Genomic DNA, 24915 nt, shown 5'->3' on the forward strand with positions numbered 1-24915 from the left:
TTTAGCTGGAAGTATTTTAAGGGAAAGCCTAAATAGTTAGCACACCGTAGTAACTTCGTTGCATGAAACACTTAGGCTATCGCTACAATGTATTAGTAAAATAAAGTAACAAAATCCTGAAAAAGCTTGACTATTCTGGTTTAATTCTTACTGGTAATACAACAAAGTATTAAACAGTATTGGAACCTGATTATCACATTGAAAAACATTCGCTTTTAACAATCTTTTGACTGTTATTAAAATTTAATAATAAAAAAGACTTTATATTCGTCAACCTGATTCAAGTTACAAGTTTTGCGTGCCGTAATCAAATTGTTAAATACAAAAACGAAGTACAATGATATTCGATTATTCTGTCACCCTTCAAAGATAAAATAAATTAAAATATTCCACATTGCATTGATAATCGAAAGACATAATTTGATTAATTATCAACTAATAACTTCAGATATGCAACAGTGCAATGCAACAGTAGAGTGCACACAGATATTGTAGTCATTAATTGAACGTCAGCTTGACCTATTAGGTTAAAAATAAAATATTGCTTTTAAAAAAAGATCGAAAGTCGCTAAAGGCGTAGTCATGTTAGCGTCGCAAAAAATACAACAAACACTAACGAATTCAATAGGCTATCTTAGCAAAACTTAACAATTCAATTAAAGGTAAGATTAAGAAATTAAAAGTAATAAGTGGTCGAACACGGAGGAGCGATTAACAGTCGATGGGGGATTTACGATCCAAAGAAGTCAAGTAATTGCAGACATTCAAACCGAAAATACTGGGCCGTTCAAACTTAATTACTGAACATATTTAATGATAAAACTACCTTTATAGCTTATATCAATACATCTCTTGAAAGTGAATCTTAATAAATCAACTCAAATTTGAAGACTTTTGTAAAGACATTTTATCACCATTGTTTACTCTTAAATCTTGCTCGGACAAAACAAAAAGCTAGTTAAGTATTTATAAACCAGAAAGAGTTACATTTTGTAGACATTGTAAATAGCGTAGCCATTTGGCTCATTAAAATGACAGAGGCGCCGCGGCCGAGTTAGTTACCCGACAACGCGGGTCCACTCTCCATACGCATCCGTAATTGGTGGGCTAGTTCTGTATACGGTTATTCTCCAAAAACGCAAGCAAAAACTGTCGCAAGTTGCTCGCGAGCCTGCCCTTATGAGATGACAGCGCGCTCGCGTCGCGTCGCGTCGCCAACAAAGAATGACACGAGAAATAATTACGCCCATTGATCGGTGCTCATTAAAATGAACCAATGGACGTCGGAGAAGGGATACAAAAGGAGGAGTGCGGGTAGCCGCAATTTGCCGCGGCGCCGCAGCCTGCCCTTCTTATTGATAATTCGAATGGACTACTGAATTCAATTAGATGACCCGTTACTTTTGAGAAAACATTTCATTTGATTATTGGTCATGAGGTGCCCACTGAATTATTTGTTAAATAATTATTGCTTTTGGATTTCATAAGTCACTATTATAGAAGCAATCTTTTTTCTAAACTTTAAAATAAAGTGACTTTTGCGTTTATGTCTTTTGTATGTGTAAAACGTCAAGACGTAAAAATAGAAATCATTAATCGTATAAATAAATTTTAATATTTGATGTTCTCTTTTCTACCTTTTTTATTTTGTATCGCTATTTTCTTCAGTAAACTGATAAAAACTGTATATTTTTAAATATCACTCTACCAAAAAGGTCATATTTAAAAGCTATTGCTTCTTTAAATACGACGTCTACAGTGTTATGCCTAGTGTACGATCTAGGGGTGTGCTAATAATTCGAACTTATGAATTATTCGTTCTGAATGTAATTTGAAAACCAAATTAATTCGATCGAATTTAATTGAAAAATTACGAATAATTCGATTTGAATTTAGAGTCGAATATTCCAACGATATTCGCACACCGCTAAGAACTAATGGCTTTCGCATTCATCTCTTTAGCTCAATTTGAAAATTCTAATTTTTCGAATGTAATTTTGAATTGAGTACTAATATTACTATATAAAATTCGAACTATATTCGCGCACCTTCAGTACGTTTATTGCTCATCTGTCACTCAGGGACCGCAAATTGGTCGTATTAAAACATGGCGACGCCTGAATAAGACTCCACCTTAATGAGACTCCGATCCATCAGATGGCAGCACCAGTCTTTTTTACAGCCTCCCGACGACACTTCCTGTTTACTCTTAACCGTCGATCGTCACCAAGAAATTTGTAATTTTCTTCATTACAAAACGACTTACTGTCCAATTTTCAAGTTTTTTCTTGTACAAAGTATTATTATATAATAATTTTTTGAAAGTAATAATCGAAAATCTGATTACCTTATCGTTATAGGCTGAGTATGAATATAAACAGTTTTTATAGTGGCATTTTTATTGAATGGATATCGTCTCGTGTGTTTATATTAAGATAAAACTAATCTTATTTTATAGTACATTTTAACACATCAGCTTTGGGTATATTATAAGATAGGCTTAATGTTGTGTGATGGGTGACGTGATTAAAAAGGGACGACATTTAGAAGACAAAAATCTATAAAGCTGATATATGCAAAGTTTAGGTTTGACTTTATACAAAAATATTAATAACTAATAAGTTGTATATGTTTTGCAACAGTTTCAATAAAAAAAACCGGATATTGCTAATACCCGTATCTCACTCTACCTGAATACCGATTGAACAATCGCTCGCAATTAAAGATTCTCACCACCTCACTGAAACAGAAACCGATCACGTCCTTGTCGAATCCGATACAAAAACTGGTAGCGTTAGTTAAAGGCTTGCGGGTCGAAAGTGTCTGGTTTTTGTACGACCCGTATCAATGGGGTTGAATGAAGCGAGCGAACAAAAAGTGGTGCACTGCGTGTCGCTATTAGTATGTGCAGCGGTGTCCCAATGTGAGCATTAATTTATTGGTAAATATTGTACTGAATAATGCAGAGGTCCACGCGGTCGGTTCGGGCCCGCAGCACGCGCGTATTTCCTGCCTCCACGCCCAATGACGTACAAATACGCGATCGCAAAATGTATTGACCGACAATTAATCTAAATTTATAATGCGTCGGCTTTTTCACTTTTAATTTTAGAACGTATTCCGAATCGCGGACCGAAAATCTCGTTTCGAATTTTAATGTAATTTCTTTAGCGAGCTCATCATTAATTATTTATCTGTGACACAACAATTATTGATCTTATCCGTTCACAAAGAGAGAGACTAATTATGCTTCGATATATCAATACAAAGAGCATGTAAAACCGGTATGAACATATTGTATTGCTATTAAATACTTCGTTTTTGTTTGTAGAACGACTTGGTTCGACGAATGCCTGTTGTTTTATTTTCGAACAAGTTGTATTGAATACATCGAATAGTCTATTTTATGTACCTATTTTTATAACCTAAGAAATCAAACTTACAATATGTTTTAAGATATAATATTGTGCTTCTTTGTATCGTTTACAAGCAAAGGAATAAACAACCAATGACTTTATTAGTTTTATTTATAAAATGAAACCTTTTATTTACAGAAAACGATTTGAGTCAATAACACTGGTACCATCTGAACAAATTATCTCTATTTTTAACGAGAATATTATCCGTTTACATACATTTAATTTTCATACCGTGAAATTTAAATGTATGTTGATAGAGTAAATACTACTAAAATCAAAATTACTAAAACTGCTATAATAAATTTTGCGTGTCGGAGGCCTAATCTTACTCACCTTTCTCTTCCTACCCTTTTCTTATAAGGAAATATGAGAAGGAAAAGTGGACATGACGGAGGAGAATATAGATATATCACCTTTCCATGCGTCCCCTCCTCCCTCGATGAAAGGTAGAGAAGGCATCTGCAATTGCGGATGTCTACGGGCAGCGATCGCTTCACTATATCGTCGAATTCAGGTGACCGATTGCTATATTGCCACCTTATGACATGAAATACGCTAATAACATGACTGAAACGACGTTAAGGTCAAAGCTCTGAAAACTCGCAAGCTTATGTTCTTAATTCAAAAATTATAACAACACGCGAAACAGCCAGTGTTGAAAATAAAATAAAAAGCTTATATCAGATGCAAAGGGAATGGAAGCAGTCCACCGGTTTGCATACTGACAGCACGATTGACAATCAGGTCTCATTAAGTCAAGCCGTTCTTTCATTCGAACGCGGGTTATTTAGGTGCCTTAATATAAGGTTCTGGTGAAGATAATACCTACGTATATCTCTCCGTCGGATTTAACACGTTCATTCAACTGTTTTATGTCGATGTATGAAATATTTAAAAGCATGATTTTGAGGATGTTGAAAATAATGCTACCCAATGCAATATCGTGGTCTCGAATGTTCTAAAAAAAGTTCATGGAATTTCTAAAGTATGACTACCTTAAGATTATCTACAATTTGTTTAGAACTTCTAACATTTAATTTTTATTAAGTTATTTCAAATTTTCAAAAAATTAAATACGAAATTTTGCATACCAATTTATTAAAAGAACTAATAAAAGATTTTATAACATTTCGAATTTGATTTCCAAAATCTAAATTTAAATCTAAAAACCGGTAATATGATCATAACTACCGCTCACATTAATATTCAAATACATATTACCTATTACCATAATATTTCTACGTAAAACAACAAAAAAAAACCAAGCGGCTGCAGACTTGAAGAATTGACGTCATTAATGTGAGCTATGTGGCTAATTGTTCCCTCAATTACAACTTTGACTCGATTCATCTTAAAATTCTTAGTGATGGCTTTGTAAACTTAAATTGACTAAGTTTGGATATGTTTGGAACTTATTTAAAACTAGGCTGTCGAGTCATTATTTAACAAATAAGTTTGACTAGTCTCTCCTTAAATGTATATATGTCGATTAGATATCTAATTAGTGAAATTCAGCAATAAAAAGATAACGCATGTATTACTGAGTTCATAAGTACGCAAACACTAAAACTTAGGGTAGACTCAGAGCCTAGTTAGATGTGACAAACCTATAGTCAACCACGCTGGCCCATTGCGGGGTGGTTGACTTCACACGTATATTTGAATTTCTTCGCAGATATATACAAATAACGTATGATTAATGTACATTTTTAAATCTAAAATCGAAAAACACATAGTACTTGTCGGAATTCGAACCCAGGACCTGCAGATTACAAGTTAAGTTCTTAAACTCTGAGTTCTGTGAGCCACCGACGCTCAATCTATCTACGAAATATAATATCAAAGAACATTAAAATAAACGTCCCCAAACACTATTTAACATTCGTTTAGACCAAGGTATTTCGAATGTACTCGTAATCATATTTCGTGCTGTCAATTGTAATTCATAACTGTTTATAAGTGATCCATGCACATTAAGGCAGACTTTCAAGCAAATGAGTCTACATTACGTATAACGCTTGATTGATATGACGATGATGTATTTACACGCGGGCTCCAACTTACAGCACACTTTAAGCCCGACCGGGGCGTTTCTCCGCACATTGTAACGATCCACATCGAAACTGTAATTTGTATCTGTCTCAGGCTCGTCCCAGCGGGTAAGTTATCGTAACTTTACGCTGCACTTCACACCGACTTAATCGATAATCGTATAACGAAGCTTTTACTTTAACTTATTCATTTTACAGATGGACGTGTATGTTTTCATGTATCAATATGTTACTCGTTAAGTTACCTACATAAAACAATAGTATGTCTGTATGTATCTAACATTGTTACAGTTTATGAAAGCAATTAGTTATAACGTGGATCACAGAAGTAAAAACTAAGTAGTTGTGGTCTCAGGTAAACCAGGTGTTAGTAGAAGTCTAAAAACTATCAATATATGATAAGTATTTTTCAATGCAACTAAAATAAAATACAGTAAAAACACATTCACCAACCGTAAGAAGCGATTACACGGAGCTTGGATAACGCGTATGTTTATTCAGACAATAATGCAGGGCTTCGGAATCTGAGGTACGGACAAAAACCTGCCCTGGAACAGCTTTGCCCAGTTATTTGTCAAAAACAAAATTATGTTCTGATTACTAACCGCTGGGACCGCATCCTGCCTGCGATATCTTCGATAAGGTGACAATATAATATATAAATAATTCATAAAGGGATCGCGAGTATTGATTCGCAAGAACGTGTCTCAAATGTTTATTATCGGTATTAATAAATGGGGGCAGATGTGCTCCGCCGCCGCCGGGCAGTTCTTGCGACTCCGAGGATCAATTAATAAAAATCAAATATGTTACATTTATCTTCACGTCGTCATTGTTTATTAGTGAAGTTTCAATTTGTTCTCCAACTGTATTTTATGTCATCGACTTTTACTTACTTTCAATTTCTAATTCGATTCCTGGATATATACAATGTTAGGATAAACATGTTAACTAGGCGTATTTACACTGCTTAAATTTGACAAGTAAAGCTTTTTACCCCAGTTTTACCCCAGAACTTCCAATATCATGTTTTTCTAGGTATTTTTCCTCTCTCTTCTTTTTCTACAAACCATCTCAGTATAACAACGCATCTGTCTTTAAAGCCGCTTTCCCGATTAGCACATTCTTTCGTAAAAAAATCCACACTATAAATTGTGCACATATTTCATTATTCATAGGTAGAGATAAAAAAATTATTACTATATTCTGAAATACAAAAATACCAGTTATTTTCTTTGTGAATTTATCAAGTAAATACCAAACACGGATTTAATTTCCAAACATTAATAATATTATAAGTTAATTAAATTCAACAGCTTCCCTTGTATCCAGTTATGTAAAACCAACAAAGTAATAAAAAGTCAAAAACCAACATACATAAAAGATGTAGTACAAGAAATGTTAACAACTATAATGTACACTTAAATGCCTACTAAAAGCACTAGAGCAAGATAAACGAGATGATTCCGTATTAATATTCAATAACCGGATTGCCTAGAATAACAAGTAACGACTAAGGGACAGCCAATCGCATTATGAAGACGAGGTCAGTTGGTCTGGAAGGCGGTGTCTCGGTATGAAGCCTGAATGCCTTGACAACAGACATGCTTGACATGGTCCGATGATTCTCTTTTTATAACATCCGTTTAATACCTATGTCCACATCTGGAAATGCTTATTCTGTTTAGAGCGCGTCTGTGACAAAGGTAGTACATGTGTACTACGTTTCTTTTAATAAAGACTATCGTAGAATCGAATATATAACAAAGTAACAAAGTTTTAGACCTGCAATAAAAATAATAGAAATAACAATTTGTTTTGAATTATTTTCTTTTATTATAACAGATACTTCTGTATTAATGAAAATAATAATTAATCTAATCTTACTTTATTTCAAGGCACTCATTTTAATTATATTTCATTTTAAGAACATTACGACATCAATGAAAAAGTAGAAAGTCTTACAAGATTATAGAAGTGCCATAAAACGAAACGATAATAGTTTCGCATCAAAGTCGCCGCAGCTTGAAGTATTGCTTGACAAAATGTGAGCGGAGCTGGACCGACAAAGCGACTATGTGGCTACAGCTATCCGCGGACCGACGCGCTTTCAAATAATCAGTTAATTGTGCACCCTTAACGAGACAGGGACGATTGAAGTTCCACCAATCTACGCTTTTTTAATGCGAATAACGACTGTTACATGGAGCCCAAATAACAACAAAATGTGCTCTTACGCCATCAGCAGGGCCTTAATATTTATTGTAACCAAGCTAACGATGTAATATTGTATAATTTTAATACATACCACCAAAGCATATATTTTTATGTATTTCTAATCTGTGCTTCCAATTACGTATAAAATATCCAATCTGGTAACTAACATGGAATACCGCAAATTATAAAGCAGCGTCTTTAAATTTTTAATTCACATACTTACCAAAAGTGGTTAAATACATTATTTTGGATAACCAATTCTCATTCATACCGTTCCAACCAAAAAGGTTCAATTACGTAAACAAAAGTTTCCACAACACAAAATGAATATTAAATTTGCGAGATTATGCATAAACGCATATTACGATGTAATAAGCTTGCATTTATCGATAAATATTTTGCTTTCATTTCCATACGGGACCACACGCAGCGCACACGCGCATGTCTCCCTAACTGCCGTATATATTCCGATTTGATGGCGGCTTTTGACGAGCTTAAGCCTTCTTTATCTCGTTGAAAGCGGTTCGATTAATTCTTGATTAAAATAATTAGCCATTGGGCGCGGATATCGGGGAATATTGGACGTCGTGACAACATCGCGCGACATGTGCCGCTGACGATAATATCTAAAGGAATTTCATTAAAATAACCTTTCGTTCTTGTTTTTATTTGCATAAAGTTTTCGTATTTATCCGACAATTCTTTTACAAAACGAGAATCAACGTATTGTAGACCTTTATATTTTTTATTGCAGAAGTAACTGTTGGTAATGTTGGTAATTATAATTTTTACTATCAGAGTATTATTAGCTGGAGAGTAAAGTCCTAACAACGAACTTCAATTAAAATATTAAGCTTTCATTACCCACTTATTTATTATTATTTAAATTAATATACAACAAACATTATAAAAGGCAGTCGTATAGTCTATACTGTTCACTAAAGTAATCGCCTAAAACTTACAGATTTTCTTCGCAAACGTCAATTACATATCATTTCATTCATGGATATTACAATAATACATCTATATACATATTTATTTACGTATTATATTTGTATATATTTATTTATTTATTATTTATTTATACCTAATTAAATTATTCACGCCGAAGTATGAATACAATGAAGTAATGACAAAATGTCCACGTAATGTGTTAGCATTTGTACTTAAACGGTAAGTTAGTAAAGACTAAAGACATCCAGTCAATCTCTGAGTATTCACTTTAATATGCTGTAATTATCCATCGTTTAAGATACGTTGATAAAAGTTAAATTTACAAATAAATGAAAACATATTACTGCAGATAATTTCACATTTGATTTATAACTTTAAATAACGAACGAAAGTGAATCCTTTTACAGAATTCGCAGACAGTTCTTAATGACCAATATCTCGAAATCGTTGATGTCTTTTGTATTACGTTATATTGGTAATAAATTGCAATATCAAATATTTCATAACTTTCTTGAAATAACCTTTTTTATTTGCATTTTGTCGATACATTTTTGATGTATTAACTTTCAGTACATACTCATTGTACATAATTCATAAAATAATACTTAAAAAATCTTAACATTTTTAATTTAAAAAAATAATAACCTATAATGCTCAACACAGGCCAAAAAGTCTAAACTTGAACAGGTGAAAATCGAATGAATGAATATACAAAACGATCAATTTATTGAAAATTAACAACTCTTCTCACAACACAATAGCGCAGATGACAAACAGTGTGGGAGCAAACTCAGTAACAATTGACCACCTCACAAGCTTCCGCCTTTTGTGTGACCAAGCGATGAATGGATCGGACAGACAGACATACATGAGTCCATGGGAGGTTAATGCATAATCCTTTTTACCGTGGGAACATTGTAAGGTCTTACGACTGAAGTCGGTAGGATATCAAAGTACCCACATGCTTGCTACCTTCAAATGTAGATTGCCAGCATTTTCACTAAGTTTACAAGACATTAAAATAATAAGATAAATGGGGCTATTTGACAATACATAAGTCAACCACCTATAATACAATATAATATATAGTATATAATGTGTATATAACAAAAAGAAATTTAACATATCTTATTGTATACAAAGCATGTTCTATATCTGATTTTTGGAACAGAAAATGAATTACCGATTTTTCTTTATAAATTCAGAAATATCCTACAATCACCAACTCGGTCAAATTGCTGCATATTCAACTGCATTTATTATTTTATTGAGCAAATTATGTGGCGTAATTATCGTTCACTTGAGAAATAACATCCATTAAGAGACCACGTGACGTGCGCTCCGTAATGACCGGCACATTCTCTTTGATCAATATTTCGAATTTTTCTGTGAGGATTTTGACGTTTTCTCTAAACGAGAATTTTTAGACTTTGGCATAAAATATCTTCAATATTAAGTAATGAATTTGAAAAAAATTATAAAAACCGCAACAATTTCATAAATTTCTTGTCTCAATAAATTCTTTACTAATCATAGTTGTCGAGTCTCTTTTAAAATCAATTTTAAATTAGTTCCTTTAGAAAATTTTACCTATTGAGCGTAAAGTTTGCACTGTAATTTTAAATATTTGTATGTTACCATCGTGCCACCATGAAACTTAATCGAGCATAGGGTTGTCATAGTAAAATCTATTCATAGTTTAAGCTAAAAAAATCACAATGAAGTTTGATACATTTAATACACTTGTACGTTAGTTATTAATGGGCTAATCATGAATATGCATAAACCTTTTTGCATAATCGAAATGTTGAATTGATTATATTGAATGAAGTAACAAAAGATAGTTAACCCTTTAACCAATAACCCCTTTACAGGTACAATGGATTATCGAATTTATCGACTCGCAGGTCATTATAAAAATGAATATGCAAAAGTAACAATTAGAATAATCAATAATGTCTTCAGCAACAACGTAAAGTCATCTCTCTATCATCAATTTCTCATAGTATTTTTTTTCTCTTACACACCCATTTTATTGCAGGGTTAAGAAAGGGTGAAGTGTTCAATAGATATTGGCACCTGGATACATTAGTTTTTTTACGACTATTAAGATAATAACAGAGGATAAGGATTTAAAACTATTGACGGCTTTTAACTTCACGCAAGTCACTTGGCACTGCGCAAAAGGCAATTTTAGGTGTAGCGGAAAGCGGGGGGAGGGCACTACGCAACGAGCCGGTGACATTGTTCCGCCAAGATATTTCAAAGGAGTAATACGTATATACGCCATTTCACTCACGCGCTGTCATTAGCTGATAAGGACAGTAGCGTTCAAATAACTTAACTAGGATTTATTCTTATAATAGGCCAGGTAAAAGCAAAATTTAAATTAAAAACAAATTATAGATTTGTTTTTTTACAGTAAAAAAGTATTTGAAAAAATGTATTGATTGCGAACAAGGCTGTACCTAATAGTCCCATTCAATTTAACATTATGCTGTCAATTTCATGGTCTAAAAATCTTATCTTACTAATATTATAAATGTGAATGTATGGATATGGATGTAGATGGATGGATGGATGGATGGTTGTTTGTTAGATGGTATCTCTAGAATGGTTCAACGGATCTGGATGAAATTTGGTACGGATATAAAATATAGTCGAGAAGAATACATAGGCTACTAATTAAGTTCTTTTATAATTCCGCGAAGACAAAGTCGCGGGCGACAGCTTGTTTAAAATAAAAACAAAAAGAAACAAATTATGATGTTACAATATTTTATTATTCCAAATAGCAAAATACAACGCGGAATTTGTTCAGACTTTTAAATTTACAAAGAGTATAAGCAAAATATTTTTATTAAATGCAAAACAATCTTAACGTCTAAAGTTTTGAGATCCAGTCTTGTAGAGCTTTTATGTCAGTAGGATTGTCATCATCGGCCGTGTTAGCCGAGCTCTCGGCTACGTCAACACGACAGCCGAGATGAGAGAACTCAAAGTCTTTGCCCAACTTGCCGAGGTATGCGGAACTGTTTGACTGGTTCGAGTCAACCGATTGCAACTGATTGGATTTTGTCACACGTACCAAGTTACTGAAACAAATAATTATAATATGTTTTAACTATGGTGTGTTCATGTTACTTTTCTTGCAATAATTATAATTTATAACAATTTCATTTCTGCAATTTTTTTTTTAATTTTTTTTCTCCGATTGCTAAAAATTAAATTGTAACCCTAAAGAATATTTTGCGGTTTTACCTTACGTTATATCCTCAAAAAGTGTTATAATATAAAAGTTACGATTTAACAATAAATGAATTTTTACATTAATTCCATGGACAAGTAAAAAAAAATTAAAAACTAATAAAACATGCATACTAACAGTTCTTTTTCCAGTAAACTCTTTATAACCTGACTTCCTTTTGCCATCGGTTGATCCTGTTTGTTACATAGGATTAGAAGAGGAGGGCAGTTGCTCTGAATAACAGGGTCCAAGAGAATTGTGTACAAATACCTGGAAAAGAGACACTTATTTTTAACAAAAAAATTGCAAAACATTTGTAAAAAAACATATAAGTAGTAAATTTTTAAATAATCTATGATTATTTAAAAATTTTGACAGATGTTAAATATAGACACAAATATCAACAAGTTACATTTCATACAAGGGCAAATGCAAGATGGAACTCTTTTCAGAAGGTGGGTCAATATGTTTATGTACGAGTATATTTTAGATATCCTACTAATATAATAAATGCAAAATTTTAGATGGATGGATTTTTGATGAAATTTGGCACAGATGTAGAACATAGTATGTAAGAACACATAGGCTACTCATTAAGTTTTTTTTTTAATTCCGTGCAGACACAGTCTAGGGCAAAAGCTAGTTACTTTATAATTTCTTTGCTAACTTACTCAGCAACATCTCTTATCTCCTTTTGTATAGTCACAGAGTCTACAACATACACAATAGCCTTTGCATTATTCTTGTACTGGTCAAAGAACTTGTTTCTTAGCCTCTCCTGACCTGGCAGATCTACAATCTTCAAAGTTTTCTGTAATTAGAGAAATAAGATCATCATCAGCTCATACCTCCCCACCGAAGGGCACGGAGCCTACCCTAACTTAAGGGTGACTAGGCTATAGTCATCCATGATAGCCAAGTGTGTGTTGGTTGACTTCACACATATCTTTGAATTTCTTCTCAGATATGTGTAGGTTGCATCGCGATGTTTCCTTCACCGTAAGAACGTCTGATAAATGTACATGTGAATCAAAACTCGAAAAACACATTGGTACATTGCGGGATTCGAACCCATGACCTGCAGATTGCAAGTCAAGTGCTTAACCCCTGAACCACCAACGCTACGAGAAATAAGATGTTTACTCAATCCAAGAATTTATAAATTATCTTAGTACATAGTTCATTTTGCACAGACTTTCCTCATTGTTATTTATTTTCAATATTATCATTTTGTATATATTTGTAGACATGAGAACAAAACTTTTAAGGGTGTATAATGTAACAGGGTTAGGATTTATTGGATAAGTCTCATAAATTAATTTTAATTTTTAAATGATTCTGAAATATGTTAGGTTAAACTTACATTAGAAGTGAAATAATCCTCAACATTTTCTCTCATAGAAGTGAATGTCTGTCTATACTGTGAGTACGCCATCCTCACAAACAGCAAAGTTTTACCGGAATCCGACAGACCTGTCAGAAGAACTGATCTGCGCAGATGGCGGCGACGGGAGAAACACCACCAGAATACTGTAAAAACATCATATTTAATATTAATCTAAGAATAGTTGTTGATTATTATTACTGACTTAAACTTACAACAATCTAGAAATACTTACAAAATGTGAAAATAAGTACTATCACACTCAATAAGGTTATGTATCTAGGGTCATTTAATATTGGTTCTGTGTGAATTTTTTCCTTTATAACTTCTGATTCGGACTCCATATCGTCTTTTTATATTATTTTATTGAAACAAATTCAACTTTTGCAAATACAATATGTTTTGCACTCCACACAAATGACGTTGCGTGAGCGTGACAGTGACAATGACGTGACGTGACAAAACAATTGATAAATGACAAAAGTGAAAAGAGTGTAAAATGAAAATGACGTTACCTCCTTCGTTTAGAAACAATGTTCTTTTGAGGTTTGTTCATATTGCTCATTTAGCTCCGTCCGTGTGTATGCTATATTTTATAAAGTTTTTAGTACAATATAAAAAACTTCTATAAACTGATTTTTACTAGATTTGAGTAATATCTTTTGTTTTTAATATGCATAAAAAAATACAATCGCCAAAATCTATAGAAGACATTGACATTTGTCAGTGTTATCTACGCTCTACTTGTTATCAGTAAAATCATAAATAATGTTATAAATTGTTTTTGTAAGCATTAATCTAAATCTAATAAAGTCCTCATTCTCAACGGAAAGATTTGACTTCAGTTAATAATATCAACTTGTTAGATAATTGTTACGTGAGAATTGTAATTTTAAAAATTCTTTGATATAAAAAACTTAATTATCATATAATTATAGATTACAAACTCTTTTAATCGTTTTCTTAAGCGCATGGGTGTAATTTGTCTGCGAAACTTAGTAAGGAGTAAAGAAATACTTTTACGCAGTATGAGTATCGACATTGGAGGTATTTTGATTTTTTCATTATTACTTGTTACATCTTTATTTTATTTGGCTTATGAATGTTTTCTTTTTTAGGCATGAGAATTAAATATAAAGATAAGGATGATACGTTCTTGGAAAAACATTTAGTGGCTAAAGAACCATTTGGACAATTTAAAGCATGGTTTGAGGAAGCATGTAGTAGGAAAGAAATTTTGGAACCCAATGCTATGTGCTTGGCGACTGTATCGAAGTATGTTATCATCCTGCATTATACTTTTCTTATATGCTAATATAGTAATAACATGTTTTATATATGTATATTTGCAGAGATGGATATCCATCAGCAAGGTTTGTGTTATGCAAAGGGTATGGTAAAGACGGATTTAAGTTTTTCACAAATTATGGCAGCAGAAAAGCTAAAGAGATGGTTAGTTTTACCTTTACTTGTCTATGTATCACATACATCAATGTACTTTAGGAAGTTCGCTTTCAAAGAATTAATAAAAAGATAACATTATTTCTTATTAATCTTGTGTGCAATAAAAATTCATAATCATATCTTGTTATCTTTGATCATTACATTGTTATAAACTAACTAAATGAATTTCATGTTTTCTCCAAATAAATTTATAATAAATTTTCAGAGTGAGAATCCAAATGTAGCTGCTACTTTTTACTGGGAGGTCTTGAACAGATCTGTACGAATTGAAGGTTATGTAGAAAAACTTTCCGAAGAGGAATCTACTAAATATTTTCATTCACGACCAGTACCGAGTCAAATTGCAGCTTGTGCGAGTTACCAAAGCACACCAATTGAATCCAGGGATATTCTATGTGAAAGAGAAAAAAAATTAGAGGCGGAGTATATGATACCAGAGAAAGAAATACCTAAGCCGAGTTATTGGTGATTATTGTCACTTTTTACAATTGTCTTGTTTTCATAAATATATTACATTTTCAAATTGCTCCAAATATGTTGATAAATCTATATATATAAAAGAAAGTTGTGTTAGTTACACTATTTATAACTCAAGAAAGGCTGAATCGATTTGACTGAAAATTGGTGGGCAGGTAGCTTAGAACCAGGAAAAGGACATAGGATAATTTTTACCCTGTTTTCTATTTTTTTTTTATTCCGCGCGGACGGAGTCGCGGGTAAAAGCTAGTGTATCAATAAATATGTTGATTTTGTAAGGCTCAAAATCATTTACTTATGAATGTAATTAAATTTTTTTCCAGGGGTGGTTACATAATCCGGCCAAGAGCTGTAGAGTTTTGGCAAGGCCAGCGGGATCGTCTGCATGATAGAATAAAATTTAGAAAATCTACAGAAGGGGAAGTAGTTGATGGGAAACTGCTTCATCAAGGAGAAGATGGTTGGGTCTATCAGAGATTATCACCATAAATTATATTTGAAAAGGAGGTAAATATGGTAAGAAAACATAGTACAATGTCTTCCATTTAGTACAACAAATGCATTAATTTAATTAATTTTACATAATAGAAACAAAGGTCACGATAAAATATTATGTTGTTATAAAGAAATCATTTTTTTTTTTAATAAAACTCATGCACTTCTATATTCTTTTTATTTTTAAAATTTCCCTCTGTATACCACCTGAACTTTTCCATGCGACTTCACTTTTTAATGAACCAGTTTTTTGTATGTATGTTTCAAACTGTCTCATTCCTCCGCCAACACCAAAGTAACATGTTTTAGCTGCTACATAAGCACTGCCATCTTTGCTTAACCTATTCAAGAATATATTAGTAAGTTTCTCATAATTTTTCTCATTATATATTGTTTCTGATGTTAAAATTATATCATAAATATCAGTGTTTGCTAATTTCTTGTCAAATGATGCCCAGTCTCCTGAATAAAATTTGCATTTTTTTATTACTTCTTCTCTCTGTTCATTTTCAATGTTTAGAAGCACACTTGGTATTGTAACACACTCTATTATTTCCTTGTTCTGCAATATAAAAAGCTAAGATTTATGATACTAAAAGATATTATGCTAAACAGATCATTAACTTGCTCAGTTTCACTTAATCACTTGATGAAAAGAAAAACTTGTAAAGGAATGTGTTAAATAGTTGTTTACAGTAATTTTTCATTTTACTGCTTTTTGTTAGTTTTATATGTATGTTCCAAACTGCCTCATTACTCCATCAACACCGAAGCAAGAGATAAAAAACTAATTATTACATTACAGCAAAAAAATATTATAAAATAAATCCCAGGACAATTATGTACTTACATAATCTTGGAATGTTACTATAGAGTCGTTTAGTAATGCATATATACCCAGTATACCCACTCCGCATCCTAGATCTAGTACTTTTGCTCCTTTAAAATTGATATCAGGGTTATCTAACAAATATTTAATAACGTCACTTGTACATTCCCACACTTTAAGACCTCCTGAAATACAATAACGGCAAGAGTAATAATAATAATAAGGTAAATCTTGTGCACATAGATACCAGTAAACAGTTGTACCTCCTGATTGTACCTTATATAGGAAATGTTTTTAACCATATTTTGTATTTTTTTTTGTTTAAATCCTAAGAAGAAAAATATGGAACACACCTTCATATTTGCCAGCGATCAAATCGCTATGTTCCTTTTCAGCTAATTCCAATGCATTAAATGTATAATCTCCGCTAGAAAATAATTTATCACAGCTACTAACATGTCCTATTTCAATATCCTCACATATAAACATCTTTGCATGAACAACTACATCATCTAAATTATTTATCTGTTTGTCTGGTATAATTTCTTCACATTCAAACCATTTGATTTCTTCATGTTCATCTGTAACATGGTTAATTAAACCAAATTAAGATAATCTGTTTAGTTGAATACTTAAATGTGGTGTAGTAGTTAGGTTTGTTAAAGGATTGGTAAACAAGTTGCCAGCATCAGATGTTACGTCCAAGTATGATGTGGGGGCCTTCAAGAGTAGAGTGAAGGCATTTACTAAGCTAGCGTGTACCATCTTTTGACTACTTAATCACTTAACATCAGGTGGGATCGTGGTCAAGCGCTGGCTTATTCAAAACAATATATATATAAAAATAGTGACCTTCGTTTATTTTTAACATATAAATTCAAAACACACAAATTGATGGTGACACATTTAACAACAACCAAATTTGGGACCAAATAACAAATGAGAACCATATTATTACTGCAATTTATCTTATCGATCAGTCGCTTTCTTTCAGTGATTTCAAAAATTAATCTGCATACGTTTAAGACAGTGTTTGTTGACTAAATAACCTATAGTGCTTTCACTATAAAAACGCCTTTTCATTGAGAAAAATTAGCATAATTTATTACCCTCTGTTTTATCGTTGTCCGTATTACCCAAAAAATTAAATTTAAAAGTCGACATTTTTTGGAAATAACCTTTAATTTATATTCATTAAACAATGTTAAATTTATTTTTTATTCAGTCGAAAACGGCGGGCTAAAAACATGTCAAATCAGATGTCATTCTGACAGGTGACACAAACACCAAAGAGTAGCAAACAAAGACGAAATAATGGTGGCAAAGAGAAAATGAATTATAATTTTTGTGATTTTACGTTTAAAAACAATTCAAACATATTTAGAAATTGATACAGTTATTTCAAAAACAAGTTATAAGGTGGTAAAGGTAATTTTAATTGGTTAATTGTACAAAAAGAAGACAATGAATGTATCCGAAGGAGAAACAAGTCTCATTTGCTTCCTCCTATTGAAACGGCGACATTTTGAACTTAGGAGCCAAAGGTTAGAATGTAGATATACATGGATCTGATCTGCGCCGGCATGCCATATGGTGAAGGGAAGCATAGTTCCCTCTATCCATCAAATACCTCCTAAACATCAAGGAAATTCAAAATGTTTAATAATGCCACTAAAATTTGGAAAGAAAGTATTAATTAGAATACAATTGAATTTAAAAAACATGGACATTTAATTTATGAAAAAAAATTCTAAATAATATAATCAATTTATAGCTAATAATTGGCGGAAATATGTTTTTGAAATTGAATGAAAATTTTCCATGCAAACTTCGTTACTATTTTTGCCGTCAAAATATACTCATAAAATATTTTGAAAGACATTTAAAAAAAATTAAAAAGTATGTGAACAATCTTACTGTCACCGATTGCGCTTAATTTTAATTAAAATGGAAAATAATAGTACTGTAGAAAAAATCTTAGATGTGGTAGGATATTTCTTTCTTTTGCTATATTAATAGTTACAGAACGTTTCAATATAAACTGTGAACGCATCCGATTTATACACTTATTCATTCATTCAAGCGCACACCGAATTGTAGAACTTATAAGTAAAGAAGTTTCGTGAATTTCAATTTACTTTATAAGTTAAGGGATTTAAGTATACTTGGTCCCAATTAACATCTTAAAATAATGACAGACGTTACGAAAAAGGTAATCCGTATACCTACATTATATTGTTATTTTCCTTTAAATTTTGACACGAGTGGTGAACAGTGAAGTGAGCGAGCAGGCAGCCGAACTTTGCGTAAAAGTATACGTCTAAGATCTGTTAAAATCCTAGTTTTATACAGCATTTGATACGAATTACCATTTTAGATTAAATTTTTGTGGTGACTTATAAGTAAAAAGTAAAAGTCAACATAACCTCAATTGCGCAGCCATGGGCCTCGGCGAAGCCAGCGTTGTACGTGACGTTTCCTACAAATTCGTATAATAATTGTTTTTAGTATCTCACACCTTATGAAATGTTGTTTTTTAGGTCCAGGAATACAAAGACTCCTTGAAGCAAAAAGCTGAGCACTTAATTATAAAAGGATTTCCAGAAAAGATAGTGCTGTTAAATGAGCTGTTAGAAACGTCAAACTTTCAAAATCGTGATTTAGCAGATGTACATCAGGTAATGGCTTCTTTTTTAATCACTTTGTATTCTTTTAGTATTCGTTGACAAACCCAAACATTGGTTTGCCTATGTACGCAATACGCATAGTTGCATTCCGATTGACGCCATTTATATCGCTTACGAATGAATGCTTTTAAAGTAACAGCATAGCAACAGAGTAAAATGCCGTAACAACTACTAATAAAATGCCGTTTACCATTATTTACTTCCAATTTAATTAAAAAAAAAAATAAGATTTAAAATTTGCTAATGCAAAATTAACAAAAACATTTTCTATTTAGTGGCTTTATTTTTCGTCACGTAAAATAAAAAAAAAATATTTTCACTAGAATGTAATGTTCTTGTACAACGAAAGATATTTATTTTGAGAAATTGTTGTTTGCATTTTACTGCAGTTACCACTTCTTATTTTTTTTTTGCTGTAATGTAGTCTATAATAAAATAAACCTGTTTCAGGATTTAAACATTCCAGTACCACAGCCAATATCTACATTGAATGAGCCAAATGCAAAGCGTCCCAGAGTAGACTCCACAGATACTTCTAGCAATTCTACAATAGATGGAACAAGAGTGTTTGCCTTGCCTAATGGAACTGTACCATGTAACAAACCCCTCAGTGACCTTATCCATTTAGTTAAGCCACACATCAGAGAATTGGTTGAGGATTCTAATTTGGTAAGTATAATTCAATAATTTTTTTCTTAATTAAAATACATAGATTTTTTTTTTATATTTAAGGTTTAATTTACACTTCATTTAAAGTTAAACATAATCTTAATACTTAGAACATAGATACCATAATTAATGAGGTTGTATGTAAAAATTTAATAGTTTACTGAGCAAATTGATATGCTAAGTCAATTTATTGAGTTCTAGACTACCTGTGTATCAAATTCCATATAAATTAGTGCAGTAGTTGTGGCATAAAAGTGTGACAGACATACATAGTTAATTTCACATTTATAATATTAGTTGGGATTTTTTTTTTAAATATGATTTTAAATTTTCTTGTTTTATTAATTTTGTGATATAACAATTTCAGCTGAAAATGTGGATCTCATTTATGATTCCCAAAATAGAAGATGGTAATAATTTTGGTGTATCAATACAAGAGGATACACTCGCTGAAATACAATCTGTAGAGTCTGAGGCAGCTGCATTCTTTGACCAAATATCTAGATATTTTATTTCAAGAGCAAAGATTGTGTCTAAAGTTGCCAAATATCCTCATATTGAAGACTACAGAAGGGCAGTCAGAGTATGTATAACAGTTCATTGATATTAATGAATATTATAATTTAGTGTATAGTGAAATACATGGATGGATGGATGGATGTTTGGTACATCCACAATGGAGTGTTTATTTTCAAAAAAATATCTTCTTCTTCTTCGTACTCTTCATTACTGAAGGTCGGGCTCATCTTGAAGTGCCTTCACTGATGTGTCGACGAGCTTCTTCCACACCGCTCTGTCCGCGGCTTGTCTCATGGCGGTCGGAATGTTGAGTCCCAAGACAAGTCCAGACAATATTGGGACTCAACATTCCGCCAAAAAAATATATTGTTACCTAAATTTTTCATGTGTCAAATGCTAATGTTTTTTGTACTAGTGTTGTGACAATGAAAATTCATTGTAATTTCACAATTGTTTTCAGGAATTAGATGAGAAAGAATATTTGTCACTTTGGCTTGTTATGTGTGAGATTCGGAACCGCTACTGTTCGTTGCACGACATTGTTATCAAGAACTTGGAGAAGATTAAGAAACCACGTTCATCGAATGCCGAATCACTTTATTAGCCCGTAAAATCTCATTTAGAACTAGTGCCACAAGGTTTCCTTGTTATTTAAGTATAAAATTTAAACTGAACATTTTTATTTCCCCAATCACATTTTGTACATAATTACTATGAAGTATTTCAGATTTTGAAGCACAACATTAGGTTGGTTTTATCACACTACCATTTTACATACTTGTCTTCTTTCCGAGATCATCAGTTATGAAATGCTGAATTTTGACAATTTGATATAGTAATGTTGACTTAAAGCCATATATTTTTAATCATCGTTGAAGCCTTTTCTAAGCATTAGCATTTCTGGTTTTCTATCAACCTATCTCTTCAGTCTTTAGTTGGATCCATGAAACTTCGGCCCATACAAGTACAACATTTTTTAAAAGCTTTCCTGCTTACTTGGTTCATGATTAAATTCCATTCCATGAGTTTCTACTATCCAAATAACTTTTCAAAATTAGTTTTCAGTGGTTTGCTCTGAAATGGTGAACTAGTGTCGGTTTAAAAATCTACCCTACCATTTTTAGGTTATGATTATATTTTTTTTAAATTTACACAATATCAAACATACATAAATACGATTGCACTTGTTAAAATATATTTCTAGACATGTTTCAATATTTTTACACAATAATTAAAAAAAAAAGTTATGCAGTTGTATGTTATAATTACAATTTCAACGATTTTGAACACCATTTTACCACAAAATGTATTGTCTGCCGAGATATTAATTTAAGCGTAATATAGATTGAAAAAAAAAATCGTTTATATTCTGTAAGTTAAATAGATTAATTTATTGACACATGAAAAAATTTCTGTTTGAAGTGCCTGAATATAATAAGTTCTAACAAGGATGGATATTTTATATTCCACCCTTGTGTTTGAATTAATTGGCTGTATTCGGCGAATTATATAAAAAAAAACTGATTCAATACCCAATTTAATGAAAATAAACGCATTTGTATAAATGTAGTTTCTATTTAATCCCAATATTTCCTTTGTTTCTGTCCTATTTTTTAATAAAACTAGCTGTCGACCGCGACTCCGCGCGCAGTTAAAAAAAAAAGAAAATGAAAAATAGATGTTGGCTGATTCTCAGACCTACTGAATATGCTCACAAAATTTCATGAGAATCGGTCAAGCCGTTTCGGAGGAGTACGGGAACGAAAACTGTGACACGAGAATTTTATATATTAGATGCGACTAATTCGTGATGATCATTTTGTTTCCATAAAAATAGATGACTGGTATGTAACTGGGATATGACTGAATAGAACAGGGATCTCCAAACTATTTTGGACAAGTGACCCCCTGTTCCAAAATGAACTGTTACAGTCAGCTTCATAAATATAGTGGCAGTCAAGATATCCAAATATATAGGAACACCTAAAGTGATCAATTATATAAGTACAACCAAAGTCATCAAATTAATTGAAGCATCCACTCTGCTCAAAAAGATCGAAGCGTTCACATCGTCATATATAATATGAGTACATTCAAAGTGCCCATAATTATAGTAACAGACAGAGCGTCAATAGTAACGAAGCATCGAAAGTATGCAAAAATATCGTAACATTTGACAAAATTGAACTCTATCTCTATTCACTTTAGATACACTTTGAAATATACTACTTCTGTTAAATTCATTTGACATTTTATAATCAAAACATTTTTTTGCTATTTACTACAAGTTTACGTCCCGCATGACAGATACTAGATAGATAAGCAATATCAAATTTTAATTTGTCACCATATATGCCAGTTTGGCCTTACGGCTTAACTGTTCGCTGTAATACGCAGTTTTGACGATTCGAATCCCAAACTTTTTTTTACATTTTTTAAGGTTTTTAATTTTATTATCAAAGCGTTATATAAAATTGAACTTTATCGCAACAATTATTGGTTACAATAGTAGTCGAATACGACATCTTTAAAAATTAAGGAACCACAATATTCCTTGTCCCTTTTTTTAACCGAGTCGTCATTAGCATGTTTTTTTATTGTTCACGTTTGTTCTTGTAAGTTTCGTCATTTAATTCCGCGCGGACTATGTCACTGGCGACATCGAATACGTGTAATAAATCTATGCTTGGAAAATTCTACTGCAACCAGACTGAAGATACCTAACAGTAAGGGAAAAATATTTTGATACAATTTGTCAATTAATATAACAGAAGTTGTATACTTTCAAACTGTATTTCAAGGATATGGATATACGAGTAGAATTCAATTTCAATGACCGCAATAACAAGTGAAAACACTCTCCGCCCACTCGCTTTATCCCGAGATGGCCGAACCTAACCGTTATTAATTTTATATAAATATTTAATACCCCAAAAATTAAAATTTAAAATTGTTTTTGTTAAGTAAAAAACATATTCTAAGTACATTACCAGATTTTTCCTTTTCATTAAAAAAAAACAAGCTCTATATGTGATTGATAATATTGAAAAATAAAAACCTTGTAAGCCTGGGATTCGAACCATTAAACTTACGTACTGCGGCGAAAATAGTAAAACACTGAAACTAGCACATATTGTGACAGAGTAAAATTTGATATTACTTACTAGCTTTTACCCGCGACTTTGTCCGCGCGGAATAAAAAAAATGCTCACAAGATAAAAAGTTCCTATGTCCGTCTCCTAGTTCTAAGCTATCTCCCCATCAATTTTCAGCTAAATCAGTTTGACCGATCTTGAGTTATAAACAGTGTAACTAACACGACTTTCTTTTATATATATAGATAGATTAGGTATCTGTCATGTATCGTCAATTTATAAATTTTAAACTTTATAATAATGAGAAGAAAAATGTTGGGTTGTCCGATAAGTTCGTGCCCATTTTTAAGGGAAGTTTTAAAGGCCCTTAAGTTTTGGAATACGTCTTTTAAATTATATTTGTTCGATTTTATTGCAAAACGTCATATGTATTTCGGCAAAAATTAAGTGAATCAGTTTTTATAAAACTGATAGAAAAGAACGAATCGTGCCCTACCATTTGTCAAAATATGGCATGGAAGTTATCCTCGTTTAGTATGTACTAGCTTTTACCCGCGACTCCGTCCGCGCGGAATAAAAAATAGAAAACGGGGTAAAAATTATCCAATGTCCGTTTCCTCGTTCTAAGCTACCTGCCCACCAATTTTCAGTCAAATCGATTCAGTCGTTCTTGAGTTATAAATAGTGTAACTAACACGACTTTCTTTTATATATATAGATGTGTTATCTAAACATGTCATATGTTTTCAATAATTGTAATATATTCGGGTCTATTCTAAGCTACCTATTAAAAATCGGAACGAACTTATTAGACAACCTATTATGTTGATACAAAGCGTCAAATGAATTTAACAGAAGTAGTATATTTCAAAGTGTATCTTAAGTGAATAGAGATAGAGTTCAATTTTGTCAAATGTTACGATATTTTTGCATACTTTCGATGCTTCGTTACTATTGACGCTCTGTCTGTTACTATAATTATGGGCACTTTGAATGTACTCATATATATGACGATGTGAACGCTTCGATCTTTTTGAGCAGAGTGGATGCTTCAATTAATTTGATGACTTTGGTTGTACTTATATAATTGATCACTTTAGGTGTTCCTATATATTTGGATATCTTGACTGCCACTATATTTATGAAGCTGACTGTACCTCAGACTCCCCATGGTCAAATTACCTACTTTAAGATCTATTATTATTATTTTTCATTCTGACTTAGGTCAATAGAAGAAGATAGAGTGAGAATTAGCAATGCTTTAAGTTTTACAATTGTTTTAAGACCACTTTAGGAATACATGGACTAGACGTTTCGTTAAATGAACCGTTGGTTTCCACTGCCATTGTAATAAAAACATTAGTTTTCAATGATAAACATACATCACTTAATTTTCAAAAACTTCGGT

General features: G+C 32.1%; 4 protein-coding genes across 5 annotated transcripts; 2 read left to right on the forward strand and 2 right to left on the reverse strand.

Annotated features, from left to right (window-relative positions):
- Positions 1 to 11405: 11405 nt before the first annotated feature.
- LOC106710626 (signal recognition particle receptor subunit beta) lies at positions 11406 to 13766 on the reverse strand. Its single transcript, XM_014502742.2, has 5 exons — positions 13508 to 13766; positions 13252 to 13418; positions 12560 to 12699; positions 12027 to 12158; positions 11406 to 11736 (listed from the first exon to the last, which is right to left on the reverse strand). Exons 1-5 carry the CDS (start codon positions 13614 to 13616, stop codon positions 11526 to 11528), a joined length of 759 nt encoding a protein of 252 aa, XP_014358228.2. The 5' UTR covers positions 13617 to 13766; the 3' UTR covers positions 11406 to 11525.
- Positions 13767 to 14078: 312 nt separating this feature from the next.
- Positions 14079 to 15808, forward strand: LOC106710627 (pyridoxine/pyridoxamine 5'-phosphate oxidase). The gene is made up of 5 exons (XM_014502743.2): positions 14079 to 14319; positions 14391 to 14547; positions 14625 to 14724; positions 14942 to 15201; positions 15537 to 15808. Exons 1-5 carry the CDS (start codon positions 14244 to 14246, stop codon positions 15700 to 15702), a joined length of 759 nt encoding a protein of 252 aa, XP_014358229.2. The 5' UTR covers positions 14079 to 14243; the 3' UTR covers positions 15703 to 15808.
- A 66-nt stretch (positions 15809 to 15874) lies between these two features.
- On the reverse strand, positions 15875 to 17803 carry LOC106710625 (histidine protein methyltransferase 1 homolog). Its single transcript, XM_014502740.2, has 4 exons — positions 17647 to 17803; positions 16891 to 17118; positions 16559 to 16722; positions 15875 to 16270 (listed from the first exon to the last, which is right to left on the reverse strand). The coding sequence occupies exons 1-4, from the start codon at positions 17699 to 17701 to the stop codon at positions 15875 to 15877; spliced, it is 843 nt and encodes a 280-aa protein (XP_014358226.2). The 5' UTR covers positions 17702 to 17803.
- A 773-nt stretch (positions 17804 to 18576) lies between these two features.
- On the forward strand, positions 18577 to 21590 carry LOC106710628 (proteasome activator complex subunit 3). Of its 2 annotated transcripts, XM_014502744.2 has the most exons (6): positions 18577 to 18749; positions 18915 to 19002; positions 19078 to 19215; positions 19675 to 19893; positions 20261 to 20476; positions 20873 to 21590. In XM_014502744.2, the coding sequence occupies exons 2-6, from the start codon at positions 18979 to 18981 to the stop codon at positions 21014 to 21016; spliced, it is 741 nt and encodes a 246-aa protein (XP_014358230.2). In that variant the 5' UTR covers positions 18577 to 18749; positions 18915 to 18978; the 3' UTR covers positions 21017 to 21590. The 2 variants fall into 2 exon arrangements, with proteins under 2 accessions (XP_014358230.2, XP_014358231.2); XM_014502745.2 differs by lacking the exon at positions 18915 to 19002 and having other exon boundaries at positions 18582 to 18749.
- Positions 21591 to 24915: the final 3325 nt, after the last annotated feature.

Source organism: Papilio machaon, chromosome 13 (assembly GCF_912999745.1).
Source record: "Papilio machaon chromosome 13, ilPapMach1.1, whole genome shotgun sequence".
Taxonomy (NCBI): Eukaryota; Metazoa; Arthropoda; class Insecta; order Lepidoptera; family Papilionidae; genus Papilio; species Papilio machaon.